Source organism: Aptenodytes patagonicus, chromosome 16, assembly GCF_965638725.1.
Source record: "Aptenodytes patagonicus chromosome 16, bAptPat1.pri.cur, whole genome shotgun sequence".
Lineage (NCBI taxonomy): Eukaryota > Metazoa > Chordata > Aves > Sphenisciformes > Spheniscidae > Aptenodytes > Aptenodytes patagonicus.
In genome coordinates, this window is record NC_134964.1 from 10,013,287 (window position 1) to 10,038,576 (window position 25,290).

A 25,290-nucleotide genomic window follows, 5' to 3' on the forward strand; every position below is an offset into this window, starting at 1 on the left:
TTCACATATAACTGAAATATAAATGTTAAGCATTTATCAAAAGGCTCAGATCAACTAACAACAGTGACCGACTGACCACTTTGAAATAGCTCCTGCTGGACCTGACTAAAAGAGCGATACCCTAACTGGAAATGCAGGTTTGATGAAACTGAAACACTTTGTAGGTGCAGGTCAATTTAATCAACATTTCTGACAAAAGAGATTCCTGAGTAGTCGTGCACACAATTTATTAATTCTAGCAGAACTAAAGTAGAGAAAATAAGATGAAAAGCAATGTACTGGCCTACGTTTCTAAAACTCACTTATCCTTCCATTAGGTTCATCCCCCAAATGATTTTTACAAGCACCAGTTTTCAAACATGTTTGACTGATTGTTTAATGCAAAATGACTTCAAAGTGATCTAATAACAAGAGGGAACATTTGCATCCTATCTCAGCCTCGTACTTACTTACCTTGTCAACGTGTGGGTGCCAGTATTCATCATGTGTTGTCTTGGCTTCTGTGTTGTTTATTCTCGAGAAGAACGTTGGCTTAGTCAGGTACATGGAAGCAGAGTTGATACCAAATGCCTGAGCAATTCTCTGTTGAATTCTCTGTCTCACATCACTGCAAAGAACACAACACAACACAGCATGCTAAGTGACACATTTCTCTCCTGCTTCTTCTCTTTTCTCCTTCATTCACAGTTACTGCTCCTTCAGGGCTAAGCTTCTCCCTCAGCTAATAAATCATGGGGAACATATACCCGTACTTTCTCTCTTATTTTGCCTTAAATAAAGGAGATCTACTACATCATAAAAAGAGAACCCCTGGTGTTTTGGGTTGGGGTTTGTTGTTTTGGTTTTAATTCTCAGAATATCAAGAAAAAGAAACTATTTGTCTCCTGTGGCCTAGGTGTTAAAATTTCTTTGTTTAAACAGTCTGTTTTCCTGAAAAATTCCATGCATATCTCACTGTTTATTAACTACTGAAAAGATTGAAGTGTTTCACATATAAATTTTTAATCCAAATCAGATAACTAGAAAGTTGTATCTTCTTAAAGGGTTGCCTCTGAAGCACCTTCAACTATTTTTACACCAATTTTAAACTAACCGATGAAGTCTCTGGCACCATGGAACTCAGGGTTCTCTGTCAACATATGTATTGGTGTCATAACCAGGTTTTCCTTAAAAATGAATGCAAGATGTCTTTCCCAACTATTTTTAAAGATTCAACCAAACTATTTCTACCGTGGCTATTCCTGTGTTTCTTGGGAGACAGGAAGAAAAGAACAGGATTTCTATTTTTAAGATTACGAAGACTAAGAATCACGTATGCGTTACTATACAGAACTGCTTATATAGCAGCATCCATCTTTCAGGACAGATATCACTGCATACAGGGCTAGAACAGGGCCTTCTAGAACTGCCAGCCTTAGTGCAGTCAATGCCGCTTTTAAAGAGAAGAGATTTGTGATTAATGAGGAATACCACTGGCAAATCCCACCAGTAAACACATACAGCTAGTACGTATTTAACTTTGAGGAAATTTAAAAAACAGCAAAGAATGCAATAACACAATGAGATGAAATGAAAACATTAGGGGTTTTTTAAATGTAATCCTCTATGCTTCTTAAAATCTTTATATTGTTTTCTCCCAATTTTAACACATTCTTAGCTATTATATTAGTCTTCCTTTTCTTCCTTCCTAAGTGCTTCAAAAGCAGCACACAAACAAGATACTCTGAGTAAACACACTTCTGAAGTTGTGCATGGAATTACATTAGTAGTTTTGCATCTTTCCTGCATCAGACATTTATTTCTCCACTGGGTAGTACTGAACTTCAGCATAATTTTCAAGAAAGTTTTTCCCAAGTATTTATCTAGGGAACTTAAACAGTGGCTAAAAAGAAGTGACAGAACTAAAACGAGAGCTCCAGTATTAGACTGTGAAAGTCACCTCTTAAAAACTATTTCCACAAGTACTAAAAAAATCCTAAATATTCATTCCGTTCACATCTTGTCCCTCACCAAAAATAAAAATAAAAAACACATAAAGATTTGATTTTTAACCTGTTTCACTTTACATTTTCAGTAGTCTAAGCTTTAGGGGTCAATTCAAGCTATTCTACATGTGAAATATCAAAACCATTAAATGAAGTTAGAGCTGAGATTTTCAGGTACTTACATGGCTGCATGAACTGAGGTTTCAAGTTGAGAGCTACACAGTGGTAGAGTTTGTAAAACTGACATCAGGAAAGGATCTACAGGTCCTTCCTCTCATGCCTGTGGGAGCCTGATCTTTCTGTCTGTTTTCTTTCCAAGAAGTAGGACTTCAGCAGAGGCTGCCTTATGCTTCCCAAAAAGCATTAAATGTAATTACTCATTTCACTTCATCATGAATTGAGGGCAGCTGGCACTTTGAACAACCCAACACAAAAATTAATAGCCTAACCCACAAATACTACAGCAGCATATTCCCTGGCTCTGACACCAGGTGGCCAGTTGCATCAGCCAGCTGGAATGTATCTACTCAGAAGTAGTTAGGCCACAGTCTTGACATAATTTTAAATCTCCAGTAGTTGTATTGCTCTCTAAGTAGTACTGCTTCCTCTTGCAGGCTGATTCCTTTCCCACTTTTAAAAGCTTTCTATTAAGATTTGCTGTCTGGTGTTTATAAGGCTCCGTTAAAGCTTCACTCCTCTTTGAGATTTACGTGCAATGGCTTTTGGGCAAGACTGCATGTTTTACAAACCAAGCAGGAAGCAAAGCTCTACTCAACTCTTCCTGGTAGACAAAAACAGCAACCAAAAGTCTACCTGGTTTGGACCAGCCAATGGGTCATCAAAAGAAAAGGAAAAACTCAACAGTTTAAGTATGCTGCAAAGAGAAAATAAGCATATTTTTCAGAAGATAAGTTTGTTTTTTCCTGTTTATAAATCAAATAGGCACGGGAAGTAGTGAATAGTAATGAAGCAGTTGAGGTGACAGGTCTAGAAGCATGACTTTAGGTGCTATCCTGGTCTCAAGGAAGCAGCTGCCTTCAGCTGACCCAGGTAGCTGGTTTTTGGGTGTGGAAGCATACTGCTGGCCCCTTATTTCCCTGTGCGCTATTGGCTTCAAGTATTACTTTTAATCACAGTAGCTTCTTCAAGTGCACGAGGCGACAAGAGGTGCCAACCTTGCATTTCTTCCATTGACTTGTGTGCTCCTGCCTTTTGCTTCCCTGTGAGCTGTCATCCAACATACCACAGCATCACTCAAAAACTTAATCAAGACAATCACGGCATATGTAGCAGACTAACACGAACTTTATGCACATAAATAATTTGCCGTTCAACAAAAGAAATGGTAAACTATGAAAAAGCCCCACTGCTTGTAATGGATCTTGGACTAGACTTCAAACAACAGGTATTTACCCTTTGCACTTACAGCTGCGTTAACACATAATACAGACACACCATGATATCACATGTCCAGGGAGCAAGTTTACAGCAACAGCCTTCCTTCAAGAAGGAGGTTAACAGGCAAAAGAATACTGACTATTCACACCAGAGCTCAATGAGCAAGAGGGGTTAACTTGCCTATAATAAAAAGTTGATGTGCAGGCTGCAAAGTCATAAAAAAGTTAAGTCTCAGGGGGAGGGGACACTTAATCTTCTAGTTTGCCTTCAGTGCTCTCTTAGACATATTTGTGAGAACTGGGGAACAACCAAATTATTTTTTTAGGGCCTAATCCAGCACATGCTGAACTCAGTAGGACGTCATTTATTAATTTCAATGAACTCCAAATCTAACACAGAAAAAACAAGCAAAGTAACCCAAACTCATGTACCGGTCACTGGAAACAAGACCCCTTTCCAGCAAGCTTTGCTCATAAGAAAAGCCCTTCACAGAATGACCTTTCTAAAGAGAAATGGTAGGGACAGAAAGGAAATACTCAAGACTGGATTTTTTTCTTCCCCAGTATACACACATGACAAAAAATACATGTAATCTACATTGCTGTAAATTGGGTATTCCCAAAGTTCAGGCTTGAATTTAAGAGGTACAACAGAAACCTATGTAACATGTAATGGAACAAAGAGTGACAGGCCATCTCAGCCTCCCTGTTTCTTCACATCCTGTGGATGCTCTTAAATTTTTAAGCATGAAATACTATCCTGATACACAAAGTGTCATCTGATACACCTCCAACAAATGCCCAAGCAGATTATATTTAATACTAACTATTAAACTGGAAACACTGTGCCTACAAATATGCACAACATTTATTGCACTGTAATGCACTGCAATAAATAACCCAATTATAGAGAATCAACAAGAAAAGCTAAAAAAAGGCATATCAGTCATGAATACACGGCAGATTTCCACTGATGTTTGAATAACCTGTATGGCAAAGATTTGCTGGAAACAAGCTCCAAAGAGCAATACTTTTGAGTGCCTAAATGCTTTTTCTTGCTTGAGTACGTATCATACTGCTCGAAAGCTACAGAAACTCCATGAAATTCCTAGTTGAGCCAGCACATAGATATTATTTCTACACAGAGATAGTGTTTAATACCTACTTTCTAATAATGCGGCATCCGTCAAATCAAATACATAGGCACTATAACCTAGAGAAGAAAATGGAAAATATGCAAGGGAAGACTGTTTCTCAATGCACGTGCATAACAACCAGGACTTCTCACTTTGTCATATATAAGTGGCTGCAGTTCAAAATAAGTTTAAGAAAGCCACATAAAGTATAAAAGAACTTAATGCTTAATGTAGGGGGTGGGGGGGAATTAAGGTGCAGAACACTGATCTTACTAGAAAACACTGCATTGCACTATTGTAACTAATGACAAGGAGATCTTAGCTTGTAGCTGATGTAAGAATGTGTAAAAAACATCCATTTACAAGTTTGGTGCCAAAAGCAAAGATAACTGTGTGCTGCAGGAGATACATTTTGCAGGGTGCTTTGTGATAATCTTGGTTGCCCTTCGTTCCACATCATCATATCTACCCCACTGCGGGAGTCATCAACAGGTTGACAAACTTGTCAGTGCAAACATGAACTCCGCTTTAAACTCCATAAGGTATCTCGTGTCCCTCTTTGCAATAGCAAATTGAACACTATACATGGGAATCAAATGTTTACCTTGCAGTAGGAGTAAAGGCATGACTTCTTTCAGAGATCAAAGTGTTCCCTAGAATCCTGTAAAGCATGTATCTGAACACAGGCATCTGTGTACCTCAGCTCATCCCGTGCCCAGTAGCATGCCAAATACAGCATGTAGCTGTTTTCAAAAATAGTATAAAGTCACTTTTTAGCCTATAAAAACTCTTCTGTACAGCCTGCTTTCCACTGACCTGGCCATTTCAACATTTATCAATACCATGACTGCAAGTTTTCCTTTCCATTCCCTTCCCTGCTATTCCAGACACAGCCTATATAGTCTATTGGTAAAATACTTAAGGACAAACACGTTGTACTTCATGTGTAAATCACATGACAAGATAAGCCAAATTTCAGCTTAGAAGGTGCTATCAAGGAAGCAATGAATGAGCCCAGAAATTCTGGCTACCTTGGATCCAGTACAGTAAGAGCCATATTGTTCCCTCAGCCACTTCTCATATGCACCCAGAAGAAGCAGGAGTCTCCCCTCCCTTCTTGATCCTGGCCCACTCATTCTTCATACTTTTTCCTCCATGTCCCCCATATATCAAAAACTGCTGGGAGAGCTCCGGTGTACTACACCTACAAAGAAAATACTTCTTTATGCTGGAGAACGTAAGCATTCATTTTCATAAACACAGCAACTATTCTATCATTCAAACTGCTTAGGGTGTACCCTGGCTCTGATCAGATGCACTAAACAGAGCTCTGCTATGGCAATAAATATACGAGTACAGCACCCAGTCAACAATATAAGTAACAAATTAATCTCTCCCAGAATTTATCAGCAGCAGTCCTTGTACATTTGCACTGACTCACTGGATAATATCAAAATGCACAGACCAGACTCAGGGAAAGGCAGAATAGGACTCCCTGAAAAGAGCATATGACCACCTTCTATAAAAGCAGTTACTGAAATCTATTTTGGAGTCAGGGTGATGAGGAAGAGAAGAAAAAAAAAAAGCCAATGAAGTAGCTAGAAGTCTAAGGAACATACAACTTAAGAGAAAGGATGTTCACTAGATTGCAAAGTTGCCAGCTTAATGTAGCAGCAGCAGCACAAAGGACCAAGTAAAAGAACTACAAGTGCCACAGAAAAGTTTCTGTAAGATACAAGCTCTGCCAGACCAGAAAAAAAATGCACTGTTAGGAGTCACTGCAAAGTGTGATTCAAGTACGGTGACAGGAACACTCAAAGCTTTGCAAAACTACACAACTTCTCTAGCCCACTTGTCAGCATCTCCGCGCTGTTCCCAGTGAAAAGCACCAAAGGCAGTAGAAGCAGACAGAGCAATGCTCTTCTACAGCCAGAAAGTTTTAACAGAAATCACACATGCAGAACGAATAAAGGGAGAAAGCAAACTATCAGCTCTTCCTCTGCTCTTTCAATGCCTCTACCTTAATAAGATTTTTGGAATAAATCTTTGATAATGCCATTTTCTGCTGAAGTCACAACCCTTAAACCAAGCATCCAGATTTAAAGGTCTCTCTTCTGGATAAAGATTCATCTATTATGTGAAACAAGAGGAATTGCTGTAATATGCTTGGCAGATGGTGGTTAAAGCATCAGCCTAGAAACCATAATTGATTCTGAAGCAACATAATTTTGACAGAGACAGTTTAGAAACCAGCCTCCTGGCTCAGAATGCTTACTCAGATTTGTTATTGTTGCAATCAGTAATACTTAGACATGAATTACATTTAGTTATTTCTCTCAAGAGTGTATTTTTAAACTGACCTTGGTAGGTAAGTGAAAGTAATGAAGATAAGTGCTCCCAAGAATAGCATAAAATCATTTATTAAGGACATAAGGTACCACATACAGCCCATGTTAAAGCACTGCCATTAATATGAACAGAAGCATTTAATAATACATTTTGTATTAGATTTGTATCCAGCAGACTGAAACATCCCCTATATTGGCATGAAATACCAATGGAATATTGATATTGCCCAGCAGCTGTCTCATCTCACAGTGTAAGGATCAGAAATTCATAAAAATTATTGAAAAACTGAATGTTTCTGGTAATGTGAAACAGAAATATTTTTTAATAAGACACCCCCTCCTTATACTCCTGTTATTTCTACAGATTCTTTGATCTTCTACAGAATGGAAGACAAAACAAAGACTATTTTCAAAATATTCCCCACTACCTTGGTGAGGCTATATATTTTCTTTATACAGTCAAAGTTCAATAATAATCAAGGAAGTGTCTGGGTTTTGTGATTTTGGGAGCAGAAGTAAACACATTTTAAAGAAGTTTATCTATGAAGACAGTAGTATCTAAAATAGTTGTCGAATAGAAATAAGCTTTAAGTCGTTAATATTTTAAGACAAATAAAATTACTATACTAATAAAAATAATAAACCTATTTGGCTACTTAACACTATCGTCACCACTAGAGGGAGGTCATAGTCCTTCACAAAGGCAAGGAAAAAGACAAAAAGAGTTAAAATGTTCAAGCCAGGTACATTCTGAATTATGAGAAAGCAACGGAAATGCGTAACTAAAGATTTATTGTGTCTAGTCAACAAAGAATGCTTGTTCCTAAGCTTTGGCCACACACCTTCACAGACACATGGAACTCCTTACGTTTGTTGTCTTTGTTAAGTATATGAGCAGGTCTACAGGAAAGCTAAAAGCATCAGATGCCAAAGCTATTACATTATAGCGCTATTTCATATTCTGGCTTCTTAGGGGGAAAGTATGCTCTGCTTCTCTAGCCAGAACAGTAGTAATTTGAAATCTTTCCACTTCCTGCTTTACCATTTTTAATGTTTTGCTACACTTCACCCAAAAAAACCCAAATTCCTAATGTAATAATAGCATAGGATTGTCTTTATCATCTAACACAACACCTCTTGGATAACATGTGTGAAATAAGAGTTAACGCTAAAGGATTTTACATCCCAGCTATAAAGTTCCAGCAAATAACCACAGAACTCGGATGAAGCAGCTCTCCTTGCCTGCAGGTCAACCCCTTATGCAGAAAGGGAAATGTGTGGTGCTGCCATCATTCTGATTACACTGACACCACCAATACTGTCCTGACATTGGTAATGCAGCTAAGTTCAAAGCAGCAGATGTTATTTATCAGGTAGTCACCAAAAGGTCCTTTCACTTATTTTCCTCAAGGCACCTTAATTCTCACAGAAATTACTATTTTGAGCTGCAAATTCAATTGTATGTCTGAATCCAAAGGACAATTCCCTCCCAACCTGCACTCTACAAAAAAACCATAAAGTTACATTTTGTGGTTCATTCAGCAGTTATTGAAAATCTTTACCGATATAATGCAAAATCCTCTTCTGTGAAGATGTCTTGAATTTTGTCCCCAAAGTACCTGAAAAATTAAACAACAGTCTAAAACAGGAGTTGCTGAGTCAGACTGCCACCTGTGCTTTACCCACAATCAATAAAAGAAAACACAACACAAAGAAATCCTACAAATGCTTGAGTGTGATGTTGCCAAAGCATTGCTCTAAGATTAAATGTTAAAAGATTAGAGGATCAAGGTGCAGCAACTGATAATGGAATTCCCCAGGCGTGAAAAGAGTCCCCTCCCACATAATGAAACAAGCACATGGATTCAAGTTGTTACGAGTTCAGACTACTTAATTTCTTCCACTGCTGACAAACTAGACTATAACTGTGAAAAAATACTATTATTTACCGGTGCAAGAACAACTCTGAAAATAAAGGTAATGGGAGCTTTCAAAGACCCCAGTTCAACAAAAGATCATTTTTCACGGCACAAAAGGTTTTTAACTGGTCATGGAAACTGTGGTGAATCTAACCAACTTCTACAGTTTGTCATTACTAACCCCAGCCCACAGGGCTTGAGAAATTTGAAAAGGCAATGAGCACTGAAGTGTAGGCTAACAAGAGAGGCAGCAAGCCACAGTCCCATTTTACCTGTACAGATTAACAAAATGCTTCCCCAGTGAAAGAGCTCCAGAATGCAAGTCCAAAATCGATGCCTGGGAAAGGAAACAAAAAAGTAGGAAAAAGAGCATGAAAAGGTTTTATCATTATTTAACTGTGACCTTTAATAACTGTCCCAAGTTGGCTCTCACTTTCCACAGCCTCCCAAGTAAAAATATTAGTTTCTAGCATTTGAGTTCACAATACTAATGCTTACTTTACAACTACAAACCTCCCTCAGCTTGCTGTACAGATGCACAAAAGATTAAGGGACTATGAATAAAGCACAGGACTGCTATTCCCGAGATTCAAATCTGACATACAGAATTGCCGGAGTCTTCCTCCATGGGCTAGGGGTAAGACACTGCGTTCCTGGATCCCTTCTTGAAGACATTTCCCTTCCACACAAAGATGACTAATTTTCCAATATTTGTGAAGTGCTCAAATAGCAGCACTAATATTTATCTTGCCCAACATTTGTTATTAAAACTTCTCCTTCACCATGAGTTTCTGTATGCTTCTCATATTTAATACGGCCATAAAAGTCTGTTTAAAAGAATTATAATTCTAAGGCTTACTAGAGCCAAACTTTCTTTTCCCCAATTTCTAAACCACTGTAAAAGAAAACCAAAGACTGAAAAGTTTTTACATATGAAAATTCAATCCATTTCTTCATCCAATTCAAGCAAAACACTTCTGCTGGGCTCCAGACCAAGCTAAAAAGATTAGTATTCAGATTTGCCAGGATAGAGAGCTACCTCTCAGGATTCTAAATTATTTCTCTAAATTGAATGAAGTACACTTTTGTATGTCCCTTGCTGTCCGCAAAATACATGTTTGTTTTGCATCAGTTAAACAGTATTTAAAAATATGACCGCTTAGTAGCAGTCTTATTTTTTTATACTGGAAATATCAAGTAGCAACAGTTAATTAACCTGCCCGGCACCAAAGTAATGACATCTTTGATATACAATATCCGGGCAAAAGCACTCATCTTGGAATTTGGCATTTCTTGATGCACCACATACCATTCACATTATGCTAACAAAATCCAAATAATAATAATACCGCTAGGTGAGCTGCCTGGAAAGAATGATAACTTCCATCTTACCAGCAACAAGAATTTCCGGGCATGACTGGGACAGTACTGTTTGAAGCCACTTTATATCTCTACCCAAACACAGACAGGCTGGTGAATGAGCAGCAGCAAATCATCAGCGCACAGACGTGTCAGAGCTGCAATGCCAGGCTAGCAACACAGCTTCACGTTCACCCCTAGTCTCAAAGCATTTTTCTCCCTCCTTCTCTGGATCATGTTGGAGGAAGGCACCCATGGCAATCTCTCAGCAAAAGAAAATTGCTGCAGGCTCAATTGCTCTGAGCTTCAGAGCTGAATCAGGGGAACGCCACTAAAGTCTCCTTTTAAAAGGGACAGTAACAACCTTCTTTTAATAAACCTACCCAAATCATTTTACTTACCCCTGAACAAAGCTTTAAAAATATATAAAGTAACGAGCTATTCAAGTGGACATAGCATGAGTTTTCAGACCTCCCCTTCCCACAGAAATTCTCCAAAAGCTTCAGAGGACTGTTACGGAAACAAGTAATCTCACACTCATGCAAGAGCAGCTCTCCTAATAAGCTTTACTCAAGCTTCAGAAATAAAATATTTTCATGTATTGGTTTCTGGTTCTGTACAGCAATCTAAGCTACAGCCAGAAGTAAAACTGTTCCCATGTAGCTTCAAAAATATGCTCGTGATCATGCTAAAGTAGATTATAAGGAGAAGTAGCAGGACACATCTGAAAAGATGAATTTAATTTAAAAACAAATTGCCTTTCAAATACTTTCAACATGCTTTCCAAAGTACACATTCCTTCTCACTCTTCAAGCACCAGATGATTACAGTTGCAAAGATCCAAAATGACCAAATGAATCAATAAAAGACGCCCCCAAGAACTGTAGGTATTCATAGCTGAAAAGATAATAGCTACGATATAAAGCCTAGAAAAGCCAGATGAAGAGGACTGAAAAGGGAATCTGAAAAAGAAAGAATATTCTTCAGGGTTGTTTCAGACAGAGGAAAACAACTGAATGCCAAACATAGACAGGGACTTGATAAACATGAGCACAGAGCTATTTGTTTAACAGCTACCTTGGAAAGAAACTGAAACACATTTATTTTGGCCTCTGCCATTTCAGAACATTTTCAGCATCATTTCCTACACTGAGAAGAATACCTTGGTGTAAGCCTGTGTCAACACCGTTACTTCAAGTTCAGCTATCTCATCAAGGGTCAGCCTGCAATTCAGGTCAGTGTTCCCAGGCTGAAAGCTCTACAAAGTTTATCTAAAGACGGCAGGAACACTGCACACACACATACCCACACCCCTATTTCCGAGAGATTGTTTAACAGAACTACCCCAATATCCTGGTTCACAGAACTTCTATAGAAAGGAAATTGAACTTCCTTTAAAAAAAATAAAGCACAAGTATATGTTCTTTTGGACCTTCAGTACTGTTAGCCCCACATTCTCCGCCCTCTCACTCCTAAAAGGATTCAAAAAGAACATGCAAGTAATCACCGTTTCTCAGCATATGGCAAAAAGGATCAATTTCCCCATCTTGCAAAGCAAAGGCCCTGCCTTTGGTCCTCACTAAAAGGGATTGCCAACCATTAAATATACATTCACTTCTACAGCAATTCCACCTTCTTCCTCCACCCTTAAAAAGTTTTAAGTGAGATTTTTAACGAAAACTGCAGACAAACTGCCCAAGAGAGAAAAATGCAAAACTTTTTTCTGCTTGTCTGCAGAGAAGCTGGCAGAGCTCAAAAAACCTTCCTCACTCCTCCTGTGGGAACGCTCACACACTCAAGCTGAGAAGAGGGGAAGAGCAATGGAGGTTCTACATGGCCACCAATTCCTGGGCAGCATCAAACTGGCTGTCACTGCAGGCAGTCTTATACAGACTCTCAAAACACTACCACATTTAAATACCCTTCCCTACTTGAATCTTGAGAGTAGCGGGGCCAGGGTTACATTCTTAAGGCAATGCCTCTTAAAAGTTACGCTGATTAATTAGGAGACACAAGTGTAACCAATCTAATTTATACATCACTCCGATAGCTGGAGTCACAGGTTATTACTGTGGAAATTAAATACAATATTTGGCTATGGTGTCCAGTACAAGTTTACACTAGATATAGATCAGACACAACCAGTTCCTCTCCAGCTTCCTAGAGTTAAGTCCAGATAATCAACCAACACGCAGCTCTAAGTAAAGTGAAAGACACACTGCCAAGTATGTCTTTCACTCCTCACAAGTATGTGTTTCCTAAGTGCTATCTGGAGGCTAATCATGAAGGAAGAAAACTATGCAGCCTGCAGTAGAGGTAGGAGATAGGACAAGTATTATGCAGAGGCTTTATCTTCTCCCTGGAAAATGCAGAGCTGATGTTCTGAGGACGTCAGAGTTCGGTTGGGAGGGCAGAAAGCAGAATAAGGAGGGGTATTGTCTGCAGAAACACTGTTCTATGCATGGGTCGGTGGGCCTACATCAGAAACCCTTGTTTGGCATCACAGCTACGCAGATTGTTTGCTTCTCCCAGTGATTAAGAAATTTAATTTTCCCCTGCAAAAGGGAGGTCTAGGTGGCTACTCCTGCCAGTTTTGCTGCAACATAGGAAACAGACTGCAGCTGACCAGCTGCATCAAGGGATTTCTTTTCTGGGGCTTCTAAATAAATGCCAGTAGATCCGATAGTAAATGAGTCATTTCATTTACACTGGAGAGATGATGTGACGGTAGCATCTACAAAGACGTGAATGAATGAGTCATGACTAAAGTGGTAACGCAAGCAGGGGTAGCATGCAAGAAAATATTAGGTAGGGAAGAAAGGGAAATGTCATTATCTTTATAAAGAAGAAAAAACCTAAGCTGAGGCAAACATCAAGAGAACTAATGCAATTCACGTTCTGTGAATAAGGAACAGAGCATAAAACTATTTTACAGAGACAGAGACATACAAGGGAAAGCAGCATACTGGTGGAGAAGATGCTCCTGTTTGGATTCTGTTGAAAGTTAGAGTAGAAGATTACAATGGCCTCTTCTAGCCTCGCTCTGTGTGTGTGTGTAAATAAAAATAAATCTAGGAAAAATTACAAAGGAAGATAAGAAAGCAAGCTCAGCATGACAACTGGGGCATGACTCCTGGGAGATTTCAATAATTCAGATGTTTGCCAGGACTTTCTCAGCACAAAAGGATGGAAAGGGAAACAAGTTTTTGTGCTACACTTCAGTCCTCCAAGGAAGCAGAAAGGGCAGCAAACAAAGGAAGGAGAGAATTGAAAGTGTCACAAACTGCAAGTTTAGGTCTTTAAATTATTAAGTTATACCCAGACACACAGACACATATCCAATTCTGTGAATTCAAAATATAAGAAGTATCACACACACACAAAAATCAGACATGTTGCTTAAAAAGGGGTTAAGAGGAAATCAGAGAGAATGAAGCAGTCTGCATCCCAGTAGAAATCTGAAGAAGTTTTATTTGGAATAGTGGAGAGTTCAAAGTGGCTAAAGAAAGAATTAAAAAGAATTAAACAGAAACAAGGAGTTATTTAAGGAATTTTTAAGGAACTAATTAGTCTTAGAACAACAGACATAATTGGACAGAATTATCCAAACACTCTAAAGCCTAAGAAATTTAAAGCAACAAGCCAGACCTAATCCCACAGCCGTGAAGCTTGAGAGGCATACAGGAAAAGTAGCTGTATGAAGTAAGACTTGAAACGTTTTGTATGCTATGTAGATAAGAGATTTGAAAAGAGGATAAAAGGCCCAAATGAAGAAAGACAGTTTCATCTATACATCATCACCACACATCCCGTCAGTATTTAATAATATCTGGGAGCCAAGATAGCACTACTGGGAAAAGATTCACTCCATGACACAGGGAATACAAGCATGCACATTGAAGAGGAAAACGGCAGAACAGGGAACAAAGAGGCATAAAAGAAACTAGGTAAAGAGACTGTATTTAAAGGCTTCTCCTAAACACGATCTCCCAGAAACACTGGTCAGCTCTTGTTTTTAGCATCTTTCAGTGTTTATGCACTATTTTGGATAAGGCCTCAATGCAATACTACACAACTTTCTTCTTGCACCTTTCCCTACGGAGTAACAGCATGCAATAACTTTTTCACATTTACAGATTATGAGAAATGTGAGAAGGCTTGGATCAGAGCCCAGAATTCTCAATAGACATCAGATTTCTTAACAGACTTATTTTATTGCAGCAATAGAACCTTCTTTCCCCCTCCTCCCATTTCCCTCCCCTTTAAAAAGAAAACCTCACAATGATGCTTCCAAAATGATGTAGATGATGGGTTTATATCTGTCTGATACTCTGGCTTGTCGGCCAAGTAAGCCAGCTCAGGACCCCTGCCCCAGCTCTGTGCATTGGGCAGCAAGTTCACCTCCCCTCATGTCTCTTCCAAGCTTTCTCGGTCTCAGTTTCCCCCGTTCCCTGACCCCCAGCTGGACAGTAGCTTTCTGTGGTCCACATCCATTAAGCTGTGTTATACACTGCCCTTCTAATCCCTCTTTGTGGAAGTCTAATGAAAAATCACATGTAGGTGCCGAAAGAACAGGATAGGAAACCCACTTGACAGCACCAGTGACAGGAGTTAAGCCGTAGGTCCCAACAGGCAGAGTAATCTAGGCAAGGTGGCAAATTATGCAACCACAGAACCGAAAAAAATCCAAGGGATCCTGATAAAACTGAACAGAGAATGTTAAATCTTTTAAATATATTGTTTCAGATGGGCACCACTGCTTAAGTTTCTCGGGTTATATTTTTTGCAGGTCTTTCTCAGCAATCACAAGGACGATAAAGTCTTATTTTTCCATTGAAACCTTTCTCCTTGTCTGCTAATATATGCCCTTATTCAGCAGAGGCCTAAAGAAGTGGTCGTGTTTACAAACACTCAAGAAACAGTTTCTGTTCATACACAAAAACATCCTGAGAACAAAGACAGGGGGAAAGAAATTAAAATAAATGTGCTTGTTAAAGAGAAGTGGGTTTGTTTTCATTTTTAATGAATATTCTTCAAAGGTCTACTTAAGACATTACATGGTATTTTTTGTCACTACACAAAACCAATCTTTATGTGATGCTGTGAACCACTGTAATTTAGTTTCAGAAGTCAAACTTGTGCAGTTCTGCTATAGTAACTGTTTCCAGATGGAAAAGACTATATAATAACTAAATTAGATATATATAAAAATACAGAATATATCTATTATATATATATAAAAATAACTAAAACGAATAATAGAAAAATATGTCAACTGTATTGTAGAAGTCACAAATTATACTGCTAGCAGAAGTATTAATGGGAGATAAAATAACTTTCCAAACAAATCTTTTCCAAGTCTGAACAGAAGGAAAAATTCTCCATCTCCTCTCGCCCCAAAAATGCATTTATAATCTTGCCTTGTAGTAAAAGAATGTAAAAAGTAACAGGACACTGCTCACCCCTCCATCAGATCCTCCCAAGGACAGTCCCCTCTCTGCTATTCTGCAGGCAAAACAATAACCTCAGATGAGAACTGAAGTCTGGTTACTTTGTCCTTTAATGTCATTATTTACAACATGTAACTCTTCATGAAGTGTTATTTGATGCATCAGATATAACCCGATTGAGTTGAGAAGGGAAGCTGCCATTTAGTTGAAACAATCTTGCAGCCCGCCATGAAAATAAGTATCTATGTTGCAGAACATTTCTGAGCTTGTAGCCCCCTTCCATAAATCCCCAAAACACCCCCAAAAACATTGTCTTTCAAAAACATTCTGGCCAAGTAAGATTAAACATAAAAAAACCCACATCTTGATTCTTAGGGGCAGTACAAATAAACCCGTACAATGCAGAAAGGCTGTACCAAAATCAGGAGCCCAAATGAATTTGAAATCACAGAGTGGCCGGCCCGACTAGTGAACGAAGCACTCACACAAGCTGCATATCGCTTTGAGCGTTACAGTGATATTCCCCACTTACATGATTATCACGTGCAAATCACACTCAAAGAGGCTGATAACTCTTCTAACTGCATAACTTGACAGTGTCCCCTACTATTTGATTAAAACTTACCACTTAGTGTTCATAGCGGTCTATAGGGTCAGCACTAGCTCATAATTACCCAGAAAGAGACTCAGCTGAAAGGAGGCTTATATTGTTTTGTTCTGTTTTTAAAGGCCAAATGGAACAGAAGGCCAAGTGAAAAGCCTTTAAAATGTATTTAATTCATTTTCCTTTTTTCTCTACAACGCTCATGCCCCACAGAGCTAGGCAGATTCTGCATGAAAGAGAACTGCCTCCACTACAGCAAAAATAGAAAATGGCTCTTAAAAAAAAAGAAGTTTAGTGTTTTAACCAGTTTAACCCATCCTCCTTCAGCTAATGAGCTTCGTGCTACACCTTTAACACTGACACGCTGTCATTAAAGTAAGTGCTCATAAAAGGTAAAAGAGCTAAAAGAAAAATTACCTACGGATTCTTTCAGCTTCTCCCCTTGTGATTACCGCATCGGTCACACCTCTTCCACACTTTCTAGGAGTGCACCCTGGAACACAAAGAGGAACAGAAAAAAAAAAAAAGATCATCTTTCAAACAAGGTTCAAAACGAGTCTCTATTAATATTCCCCTACTCCCCTTTCAGATTCACAACATTCAGAAGTGATATTGGCAATCTCAGAATGTTTTAGATCGCTTAAACTACAAGAAAGTTACATCTCCATTTTGATGTGTTTTGCATGGCAATCATCAGAGAGAAAACAAGCCGGCCAACGTCACTGTTGCTTCTGCACAGATTCAAGTCCCCAGGACTCATCTAAGCTACATCACTTTCCCTGCTATGGCTGGTTGGTGTAATTCAGGGCAATTGCACCAACTAAGCTTTCAAGTTATTTCCTGCTATGTCCATAATGCAATTCAACAGAATGGAGATGATCTAAAAGGAATGAGTCTCAACGCTCAGAGTAGCACAGACCCTGGAGATGGGGCTGTCATGCATGACCCAGAGCCTCCAGTGCTTAGGTTAAGCAAAATGCACAGCAATGCTGTGCCTTTACAAACAAACTACTTTTCCTGTTGATCTGAAAATAATTCTTAGAAACCTTAAGTTTGTTACAAGTCTTTACAAGTCTGTTACAAACTTTGGGATTAAAATTGACTTACTGATGTTCCTTTGCACTTCTACCACTTCAAGCTAGAGAAGATGGCCTTTAGTAAGGCGATATCAGACGCATCTGTACCTCAATGTACATGCAGCAAGACAGATAGACCCAATGATTTTTCCCCTTCTTCCCAAGGGCAGTAGTGAAAACAAAAGTACCTGTTTATATAACTGGTCTCTGAAAGGAAGATGATCTTAGATGATTTCATCTCACACTATTCTAGCCTTCGGACAGGCAGGGCAAGAACTGGAAAGCTCAGCAGTGCCACATGGATCCTTCCATCTCAGGCTGACAGTTCCAAAATCAGCCAAGATCTCTAGCAACTAAACCCCCTTAATAACCCATGTCCACATACAAAATGTTTTCTATTACAGTCCAAGTACGTCTTCAACTCAGACAAAGGTCCAGTACACACCACTCTCAGGTACAATACACAACATGAAAAGAGTTCTGTCCCAAAACCAAACAGTCTCAACAGGATAAAGAAACTCAATTGTCCTGGAGAAAAATGAGATGCAGAAGACAAGACATACTTGGACGCAGACTGCAGTGGACATAACACCAGAGCACCACCATGATAATAACAGAATAAAGAGAATGCCACTCAGACAGGAGTGAAATCACTACTTGACAAAGAAAAACTGAAAAAATTGGTTAGAACACAAACAGTTCAAGCCATAAAGAAGACACTACTAATAACAAGGGTTCCTGAACAGGTATAGGATCTTTATGTAGTATCAATACACGCTGGTCCATGTATTAACACACAGAACTGAATTTAACTTATGTTTCAGTATTCAACCCTAAATCATGCAGTTTATTAACAGAGATTCCTGTAGTCAAGCACTAAGAACCATTATATTTGTCCACTGAAAGTCACTGGAAAAGCAATGGTAACATAAAAAAGCAGTGAACTTGAACATTCCAACTGTACTATCAGGAGAATAAAAGCAGCATATTTCAGATTTTCTCAATCCCCTCCCCCCCAAACACATGAGTCAAAAGGAAGCAAATAACATTCTGTATGGAGTGTCTATACAAATATGCCTTGACAGGCAGCTTTTTATATGAGACTTTGCACAAAAGTGTCTTGAAGCACACAGCTTGGACATATACGATAAAAGTCTTAAAATTCATTGCTAAGAAATCTAGCATTTAATTTTAAAAGCTCATGGAAAAAAGCCAGCAGTAAGAGTTCCAGGTGAAGAATATATGAAAGTTCTTATGAAATTAGAAGTCTGGTCCACAACAGTCTTCAGGCAAGAAGAAGAAATAAGATCAATTCTGAGCCACCACAGACCTTGCAACATCACACTTGGTACTTTACTGGGGAAGATCCATATATAGATGTAAAGCCACAGAGAAGTTGGGATGAGTGTATTTTCTGATATCTCTCAAGACACTTACTGTTGCTGAACTAAGCTCCTCTTCAAGGATTATTTGTTCATCAGAACACAAGAGAGCCAGGGGGAAAAACTCCTGGAAATAAATCAATCAATTCACCCATGCAAGTCAAAAGCATCAGTCTGCGCTGATCAAAAGCAACTAATGATAACAATGACCACAGACTGACAGGAAGAGAAGTTTTGCCACAGCACAAGTGCTTTGTAGGAATTTCCACTCCATCTTACTGGATATACCCTGATATAGCCCTCTAATTACACCAGCGTTTCAAGAAGAGAGAGAAGCAATGAGAAAGAAGCAATGAGAGAGAGAGGTGTGGGTGAACGGGCTGAGTACTGACAACAACATACCAAATTATACACACTGTTTCCTTGCTTGGGAAAAGAAAAGTCCCTTGTTTGACATATGTTTAAATCGAAGTCAAAGGCACCCACACCAAGCAGACTGTTTAAACACAGATCAAGAAAGGAAACCCACTTGACAGGAAACCAACTGGATTACAACCCAGATAATTCATTGCGTTTTCTGACTACCCAGCAACAATTCACTGAAATTGGCTCGATTCAGATTCCAGGAAGTGCACACTAAGTTATTTGAAGATGACCTAGGAAACTAGCAGTCTAAAATAATGCTAGAGATTACATTCTTAAGCATCCATTTATCAATGCCAGCACAGAACCCAGCACTGTAACAAGAGTGAACCAGAACCACTGCTCCCCCAGCTCACTTTTCTCCTCTTGACCCTGTGAGCTAAAGAAATGAGCAGAATCAAAACATACCACTCAACAGAAACCCTAGTGCCTTGATATAAAAAAAAGCACCATAAAAATTAAAAATTCTGGCAACAACCCGAAAGTGCTTTGCATATTAAAGAACAACACTTTGCAATACAGCACCAGCCCCAAAAGTACAGAATTCAAACGAACAAAAACCCACAAGGCTTTATAGGCGGAAAGTTGTTCTAAGTTACACATTTGGGAGGGGAGGGAGTGGAGAGAGGGGGAGCTTCTGTGCCATGTTTCAGGCACATTGTAGACATCCCCTCTGCAACCAGAACGGCTAGGCACAGTTTTTGTGGGAATTCTTGCATTTTTCAATCTCAATTCCAGGAACCAACAATTTGCAAGTTAAACACCACAGATGTTGCAATAAGAATGCAAGCATTAGAAATGCTATATATTGCAGCACATGACCTAGCAGTTCTGAAAAGCAACAAGTAGTAGCCAGCAAACGCTGCAAAATATTTCTTGTCTGCCCTAACAAAAACGTACACATTTTATGTTGCTGTGCCTTAAAGGCTCCATCATACATTCAGCAGTGGCAGATTAAAATCAGTTATTCACTTCTGAATGCCAGGCTGAAGAGCAACCCATAAGCCAATTGACAGGGATGAGACATCTCTGCCTCCAGGCTCGCAAATACTCACCCAAAGAGTGAGACAGATGGCTGAGGCAGTAACAGCTTCCAGCACCCAATTTTAAACTCAGATGCATGTAAAAAAAACAGCCAAAGAGGAACCAATTTGTGTTCCCAGAACTGGAAAAAACCTTACCAAACATTTCATTAGTAACCATAAGATGCACTCAAAGACTTGCAGAACAATAATCATCAATCACAAATCACATAACATATACTCCACACTGTACCCAACGTTCTGTTGGGTATAAAGATGTCAACAATGTTATGAAGCACAAGTTTGGATATTGGCAGTACGCTTTTTTTTATAGTCCTGTTTAAAAAACAACATTAAAAAAGGCTGAGGTAACAGGCTGATAGAAAAACGAGATTTTAAGGCGTTTGGAGAAAGCTGAACACAGAAAAACAAGGAACCTCTCTTGGCTAATAGAGACAAGAAAAGGGGAATGACTTTCCTTCTGCCATTGAAAAGGTCTCTTTAATGCTTGAAAGGCAAAGAAAATTGTCTTAGAGATGAGGGAAAGCTGATGTTCAAGGAGAGAAGAGGTGGGAAAGAGTAAATTCAAAGGAGAATTTCAATTCTCCGGGCAAACCTGTCTAAATAGAGTTTTCTTTGTACGACATTCTGCAAAAAGGACACTAGCAAAGACTTCTGATTTCAGAAGAGATTTGTGCTCTCTATTTCCAGCTGCAAACAACAGCACAGATCTTACCCTTTTGGAAAGGTTGGTACTGGAGAGTCCAGATTTGGCAAAACTACAGCGTTACCTCAGACAATTGTCTAGGGTCTCTGACAAAGAACTGGCAAAGACAGTACTGGAAGCAGGAGGTGTTCTGAAGGCAACAGCAGAAGCTTTTCCGAACTGAGAAGAAAAAACAAGAAAAAGGTAGTCCAGCGTAAAGTCAGTCAGGTACCAACAGTAAGGCACAAACACTGGATGAATGCTAAGGAAAAATCAGAACAGTGTTTCTTTGAAAACAATTTTAGCATTAAGGAATGTGTCATCTTGGTCTAAGAGAGCATGATACATGGGAGCACTGAAGTGTTAAAAGCATACTTGGAAAATCTGCGCTCAGGAGAAATTCAGTTTAGTATTACAAAGTACCCAGTAGCTTCCACAAATTTCTGCCTAGTAGACACAAAATCATTTACTTATCTAATAAGGCACTCTGCTTTGGATCCAAGTTTTTTCAGTCAAGGTGAAGGAGAAGCATACCAAAGCATGCAAAAACACAAGTACTCCCTGTGTGTTCCTACTCAGTACACAGAAAACAGAATGTAACACAGGGGTCCAAGTGCCTAAACTGCAGCTCTGTCTTCTACTTAAAGTGGTACTTGCCCAAGCACCATACACTGCCAAGACTGGGATGATTCACGTGACAGAAAAAAAAAACCATCATGATGCTCCCCTAATGTAAGCCATCTCAAAGCAGGACAAGAAGAGGCAAAGATTTATTGGATGCCATCCCCACAACGACACCAGCAGCCTAGGTGCTAGACCTTTTCCTCCACTGCCCACAAACTTCTCTGCTTTCCACATCCACTGATCTAGTCTCTGGAAAAGCATCTTGACAAAGGATGAGGTAAATGCTGAGGTACTTAATGCCTTCTCTGCCTCAGTCTTTAATACTAAGACCAGTTGTTCTCTGGGTACCCAGCCCCCTGAGCTGGAAGACAGGGACAGCGAGCAGAATGAAGTCCCCATAATCCAAGGGGAAATGGTTAGCGACCTGCTACACCACTTAGACACACACAAGTCTATGGGGCCGGGTGGGATCCACCCAAGGGTACTGAGGGAGCCGGCCAAAGCGCTCACCAAGCCACTTTCCATCCTTTATCAGCAGTCCTGGCTAACCGGGGAGGTCCCGGTTGACTGGAGGTTAGCAAATGTGACGCCTGTCTACAAGAAGGGCCGGAAGGAGGATTCGGGGAACTACAGGCCTGTCAGCCTGACCTCAGTGCCGGGGAAGGTTATGGAGCAGATCATCTTGAGTGCCATCACACGGCACGTACAGGACGACCAGGTGATCAGGCCCAGTCAGCCTGGGTTTATGAAAGGCAGGTCCTGCTTGACTCACCTGATCTCCTTCTGTGACAAGGTGACCCACTTAGCGGATGAGGGAAAGGCTGTGGGTGTTGTCTACCCAGACTTTAGTAAAGCCTTTGACAGCGTTTCCCACAGCATTCTCCTGGAGAAACTGGCTGCTCATGGCTCGGACGGGCGTACTCTTCGCTGGGTAAAAAACTGGCTGGATGGCCGGGCCCAAAGAGTTGTGGTGAATGGAGTTAAATCCAGTTGGCAGCCAGTCACGAGTGGTGCTCCCCAGGGCTCAGGTTTGGGGCCAGTTCTGTTTAGTATCTTCATCCATGATCTGGGGGAGGGGATCGAGTGCACCCTCAGTCAGTTTGCAGATGACACCAAGTTGGGTGGGAGTGTTGATCTGCTTGAGGGTAGGAAGGCTCTGCAGAGGGACCTGGACAGGGTGGACCGATGGGCTGAGGCCAATTGTACGAGGTTCAACAAGACTCAGCGCTGGGTCCTGCACTTCGGTCACAACAACCCCATGCAGCGCTACAGGCTTGGGGAAGAGTGGCTGGAAAGCTGCCTGGCGGAAAAGGACCTGGGGGTGCTGGTCGACAGCCGGCTGAACATGAGCCGGCAGTGTGCCCAGGTGGCCAAGAAGGCCAATGGCATCCTGGCCTGTATCAGAAATAGTGTGGCCAGCAGGAGTAGGGAAGTGATCGTGCCCCTGTACTCGGCACTGGTGAGGCCGCACCTCAAACACTCTGTTCAGTTTTGGGCCCCTCACTACAAGAAGGACATTGAGGTGCTGGAGCGTGTCCAGAGAAGGGCAACGAGGCTGGTGAGGGGTCTGGAGAACAAGTCTGATGAGGAGCGGCTGAGGGAACTGGGGTTGTTTAGCCTGGAGAAAAGGAGGCTGAGGGGAGACCTCATCGCTCTCCACAACTCCCTGAAAGGAGGTTGTAGTGAGGTGGGGGTCGGTCTCTTCTCCCAAGTAACAAGCGATAGGATGAGAGGAAATGGCCTCAAGTTGTGCCAGGGGAGGTTTAGATTGGATATTAGGAAAAATTTCTTCACCGCAAAGGTTGTCAAGCATTGGAACAGGCTGCCCAGGGAAGCGGTGGAGTCCCCATCCCCGGAGGTATTTAAAAGACGTGTAGACGTGGTGCTTGGGGATGTGATTTAGTGGTGGACTTGGCAGTGTCAGGTTTATGGTTGGACTCAATGATCTTAAAGCTCTTTCCCAACCTAAACGATTCTATGATTCTATGATCTTAAAGCTGTCTCCTGGGCAGTGATCATGGATGCTTTGTACTCTGACACAATATATCAACACACATAAGAGACTACGCAGGAGTTTCATCAGACACACTAGTAGCCACAGTAGTTTTAAGTAGTTAACCATGTCTCAAGACAGCAGAAATAGCCAGGGTCTGGCTGCAGGGTTCAGAACGCAGATGAGACTGTGCTCACAGAACACCCTATCTTCTGCAAGTATAATAAGTTAAGTGCCTGGCCTCTGAAAAATAACTCATTTTATTTCTGTATGAAGCAGGTTTACTAGCAGGCAGTGCTATGGAAATAAAACCACTGCTCTGACACCAACTACCATATCACTTGAAGCAAACTAGAAGCTCAGTTGCACTAGTTCAGTCTGAAGCAGGGACAGGTGCATAAATGAAAAGCTCATCTTAGCTGTGGAAACTTTACGGCTGAGCATCAGACGTCAAGTGATGATAGGAATGTGCCTCCTTCTGACACAGAGCCAGCAGCTGTGGATGTCAAGCCAGAGTAAAGACAGAGAATGAAAAGCTGTTGTGTGATAGAAAGCTATTTCCAAAGTGACTAAAGCTCCGGAGCTGAATCCGGTTTGGCAGAGAACTGTAATCCGCATTTACTGCCTCACTAAGCTATCGGTAACACACACGTGGAGCAAGGAGCCAGCTTTGACGGGACAGCAAGGCTCAGCAGCTCACCACCACCCTCTTGCGGGCACCGAGCAGGAGACAAGCGTTAAAAAACGAGCAAAGTTCATTATCACAGCACGGCTTCAATTAACCACTCAACAAAACACATGTTCACGCGTTCCTAATACCACTGATCTCTTGCTGAAAGCATAACACAGGGGAACACATGTAAAAACATCTGCTAAAAACCAAAATCAATCACATAAGTTAAGAAACAGCAATAAGCAAACATCTAACTAGAACACCAGAATACAAACTCACACAAGATGCCTCCCCTTTGATTGACGTGGCTGGCATCAACCTGGGAGGAGCATTCTCATACAAAGCCAAGAGAGGTCACACTTCACCTTGCAGCTGGCATTTGCAGAGCTTGCTCCCCATGACATCACAAGAAGAGAGAACACATTCATTCCTCTTCCCAGGCAGAGATATCCTTGAAGTTCCTGCCTTCCTTATGATGGAAAGAATAACTGATGGGGTTGCCAAGACCGAAAGTCCACAGCTCAGAAAATTCTTCTTGCAAACCAGCAAAGGGAAAAATAAGGTTTTGTTGGTTTGGGGGGTTTCTTCTGATAAGCAAAAGCCCTGGTAGCACAATGCAGACAGTTTTAGCCTCAGATCAGTCATAACTACCAAATCTGTGGCAACACTGGCTGCACAGTTTCCTCTGGCCTTGGCACTATGCAAATAAAGCCAGAAACAGTCTCTCCTTATACTAACTATGAAAAGTTAAAACGGAACATGTGTTTTCATGTGCTCAGTCAAAAAATCCCCCTACTGAGGAAGTTTTCTTGCTGGTAGCTTCCTGACAGCAGTTGTCTTGGCCTCAATAACATTTGGGATGAATCCTCCAAACAAGATGCTACAGTAGCAGCACCGAGGAAAAACTATCTGACCACAGACTACACAAACTTTTGTTTTATGTTATAAGCCTTTCGACCAACAGCACCAGGACCAGCCACCTGAAGAGGGCAGGGGAAATTACCTCCACATCTTTGGGGCACCACATCCAGGCTGCAGTTTGATGAACACTTTCTACCAGAATTGGCACTGGAATAAAGTTAGAGATTGTAGAATCACAGAACAGCCCAGGCTGGAAGGGTCCTCAAAAGATCACCTGGTCCAGCCTTTCATGGGAAAGGGAGCCCAGATGAGATTATCTAACACCCTGACCA

At 40.6% G+C, this 25,290-nt stretch overlaps 1 protein-coding gene across 2 annotated transcripts in view; it reads right to left on the reverse strand.

Moving 5' to 3' along the window:
• The window catches only part of OGFOD3 (2-oxoglutarate and iron dependent oxygenase domain containing 3), a 52,340-nt gene that overhangs the window by 25,108 nt on the left and 1,942 nt on the right, over positions 1 to 25,290 (reverse strand). For both annotated transcript variants that reach the window (XM_076353704.1, XM_076353703.1), the window contains exons 3-7: positions 16,616 to 16,691; positions 15,607 to 15,649; positions 9,058 to 9,122; positions 8,429 to 8,485; positions 454 to 607 (exon numbers count right to left, since the gene is read on the reverse strand). In XM_076353704.1, the coding sequence (XP_076209819.1) occupies positions 454 to 607; positions 8,429 to 8,485; positions 9,058 to 9,122; positions 15,607 to 15,649; positions 16,616 to 16,691 (395 nt within the window). The remainder of the gene's footprint in view (positions 1 to 453; positions 608 to 8,428; positions 8,486 to 9,057; positions 9,123 to 15,606; positions 15,650 to 16,615; positions 16,692 to 25,290) is intronic.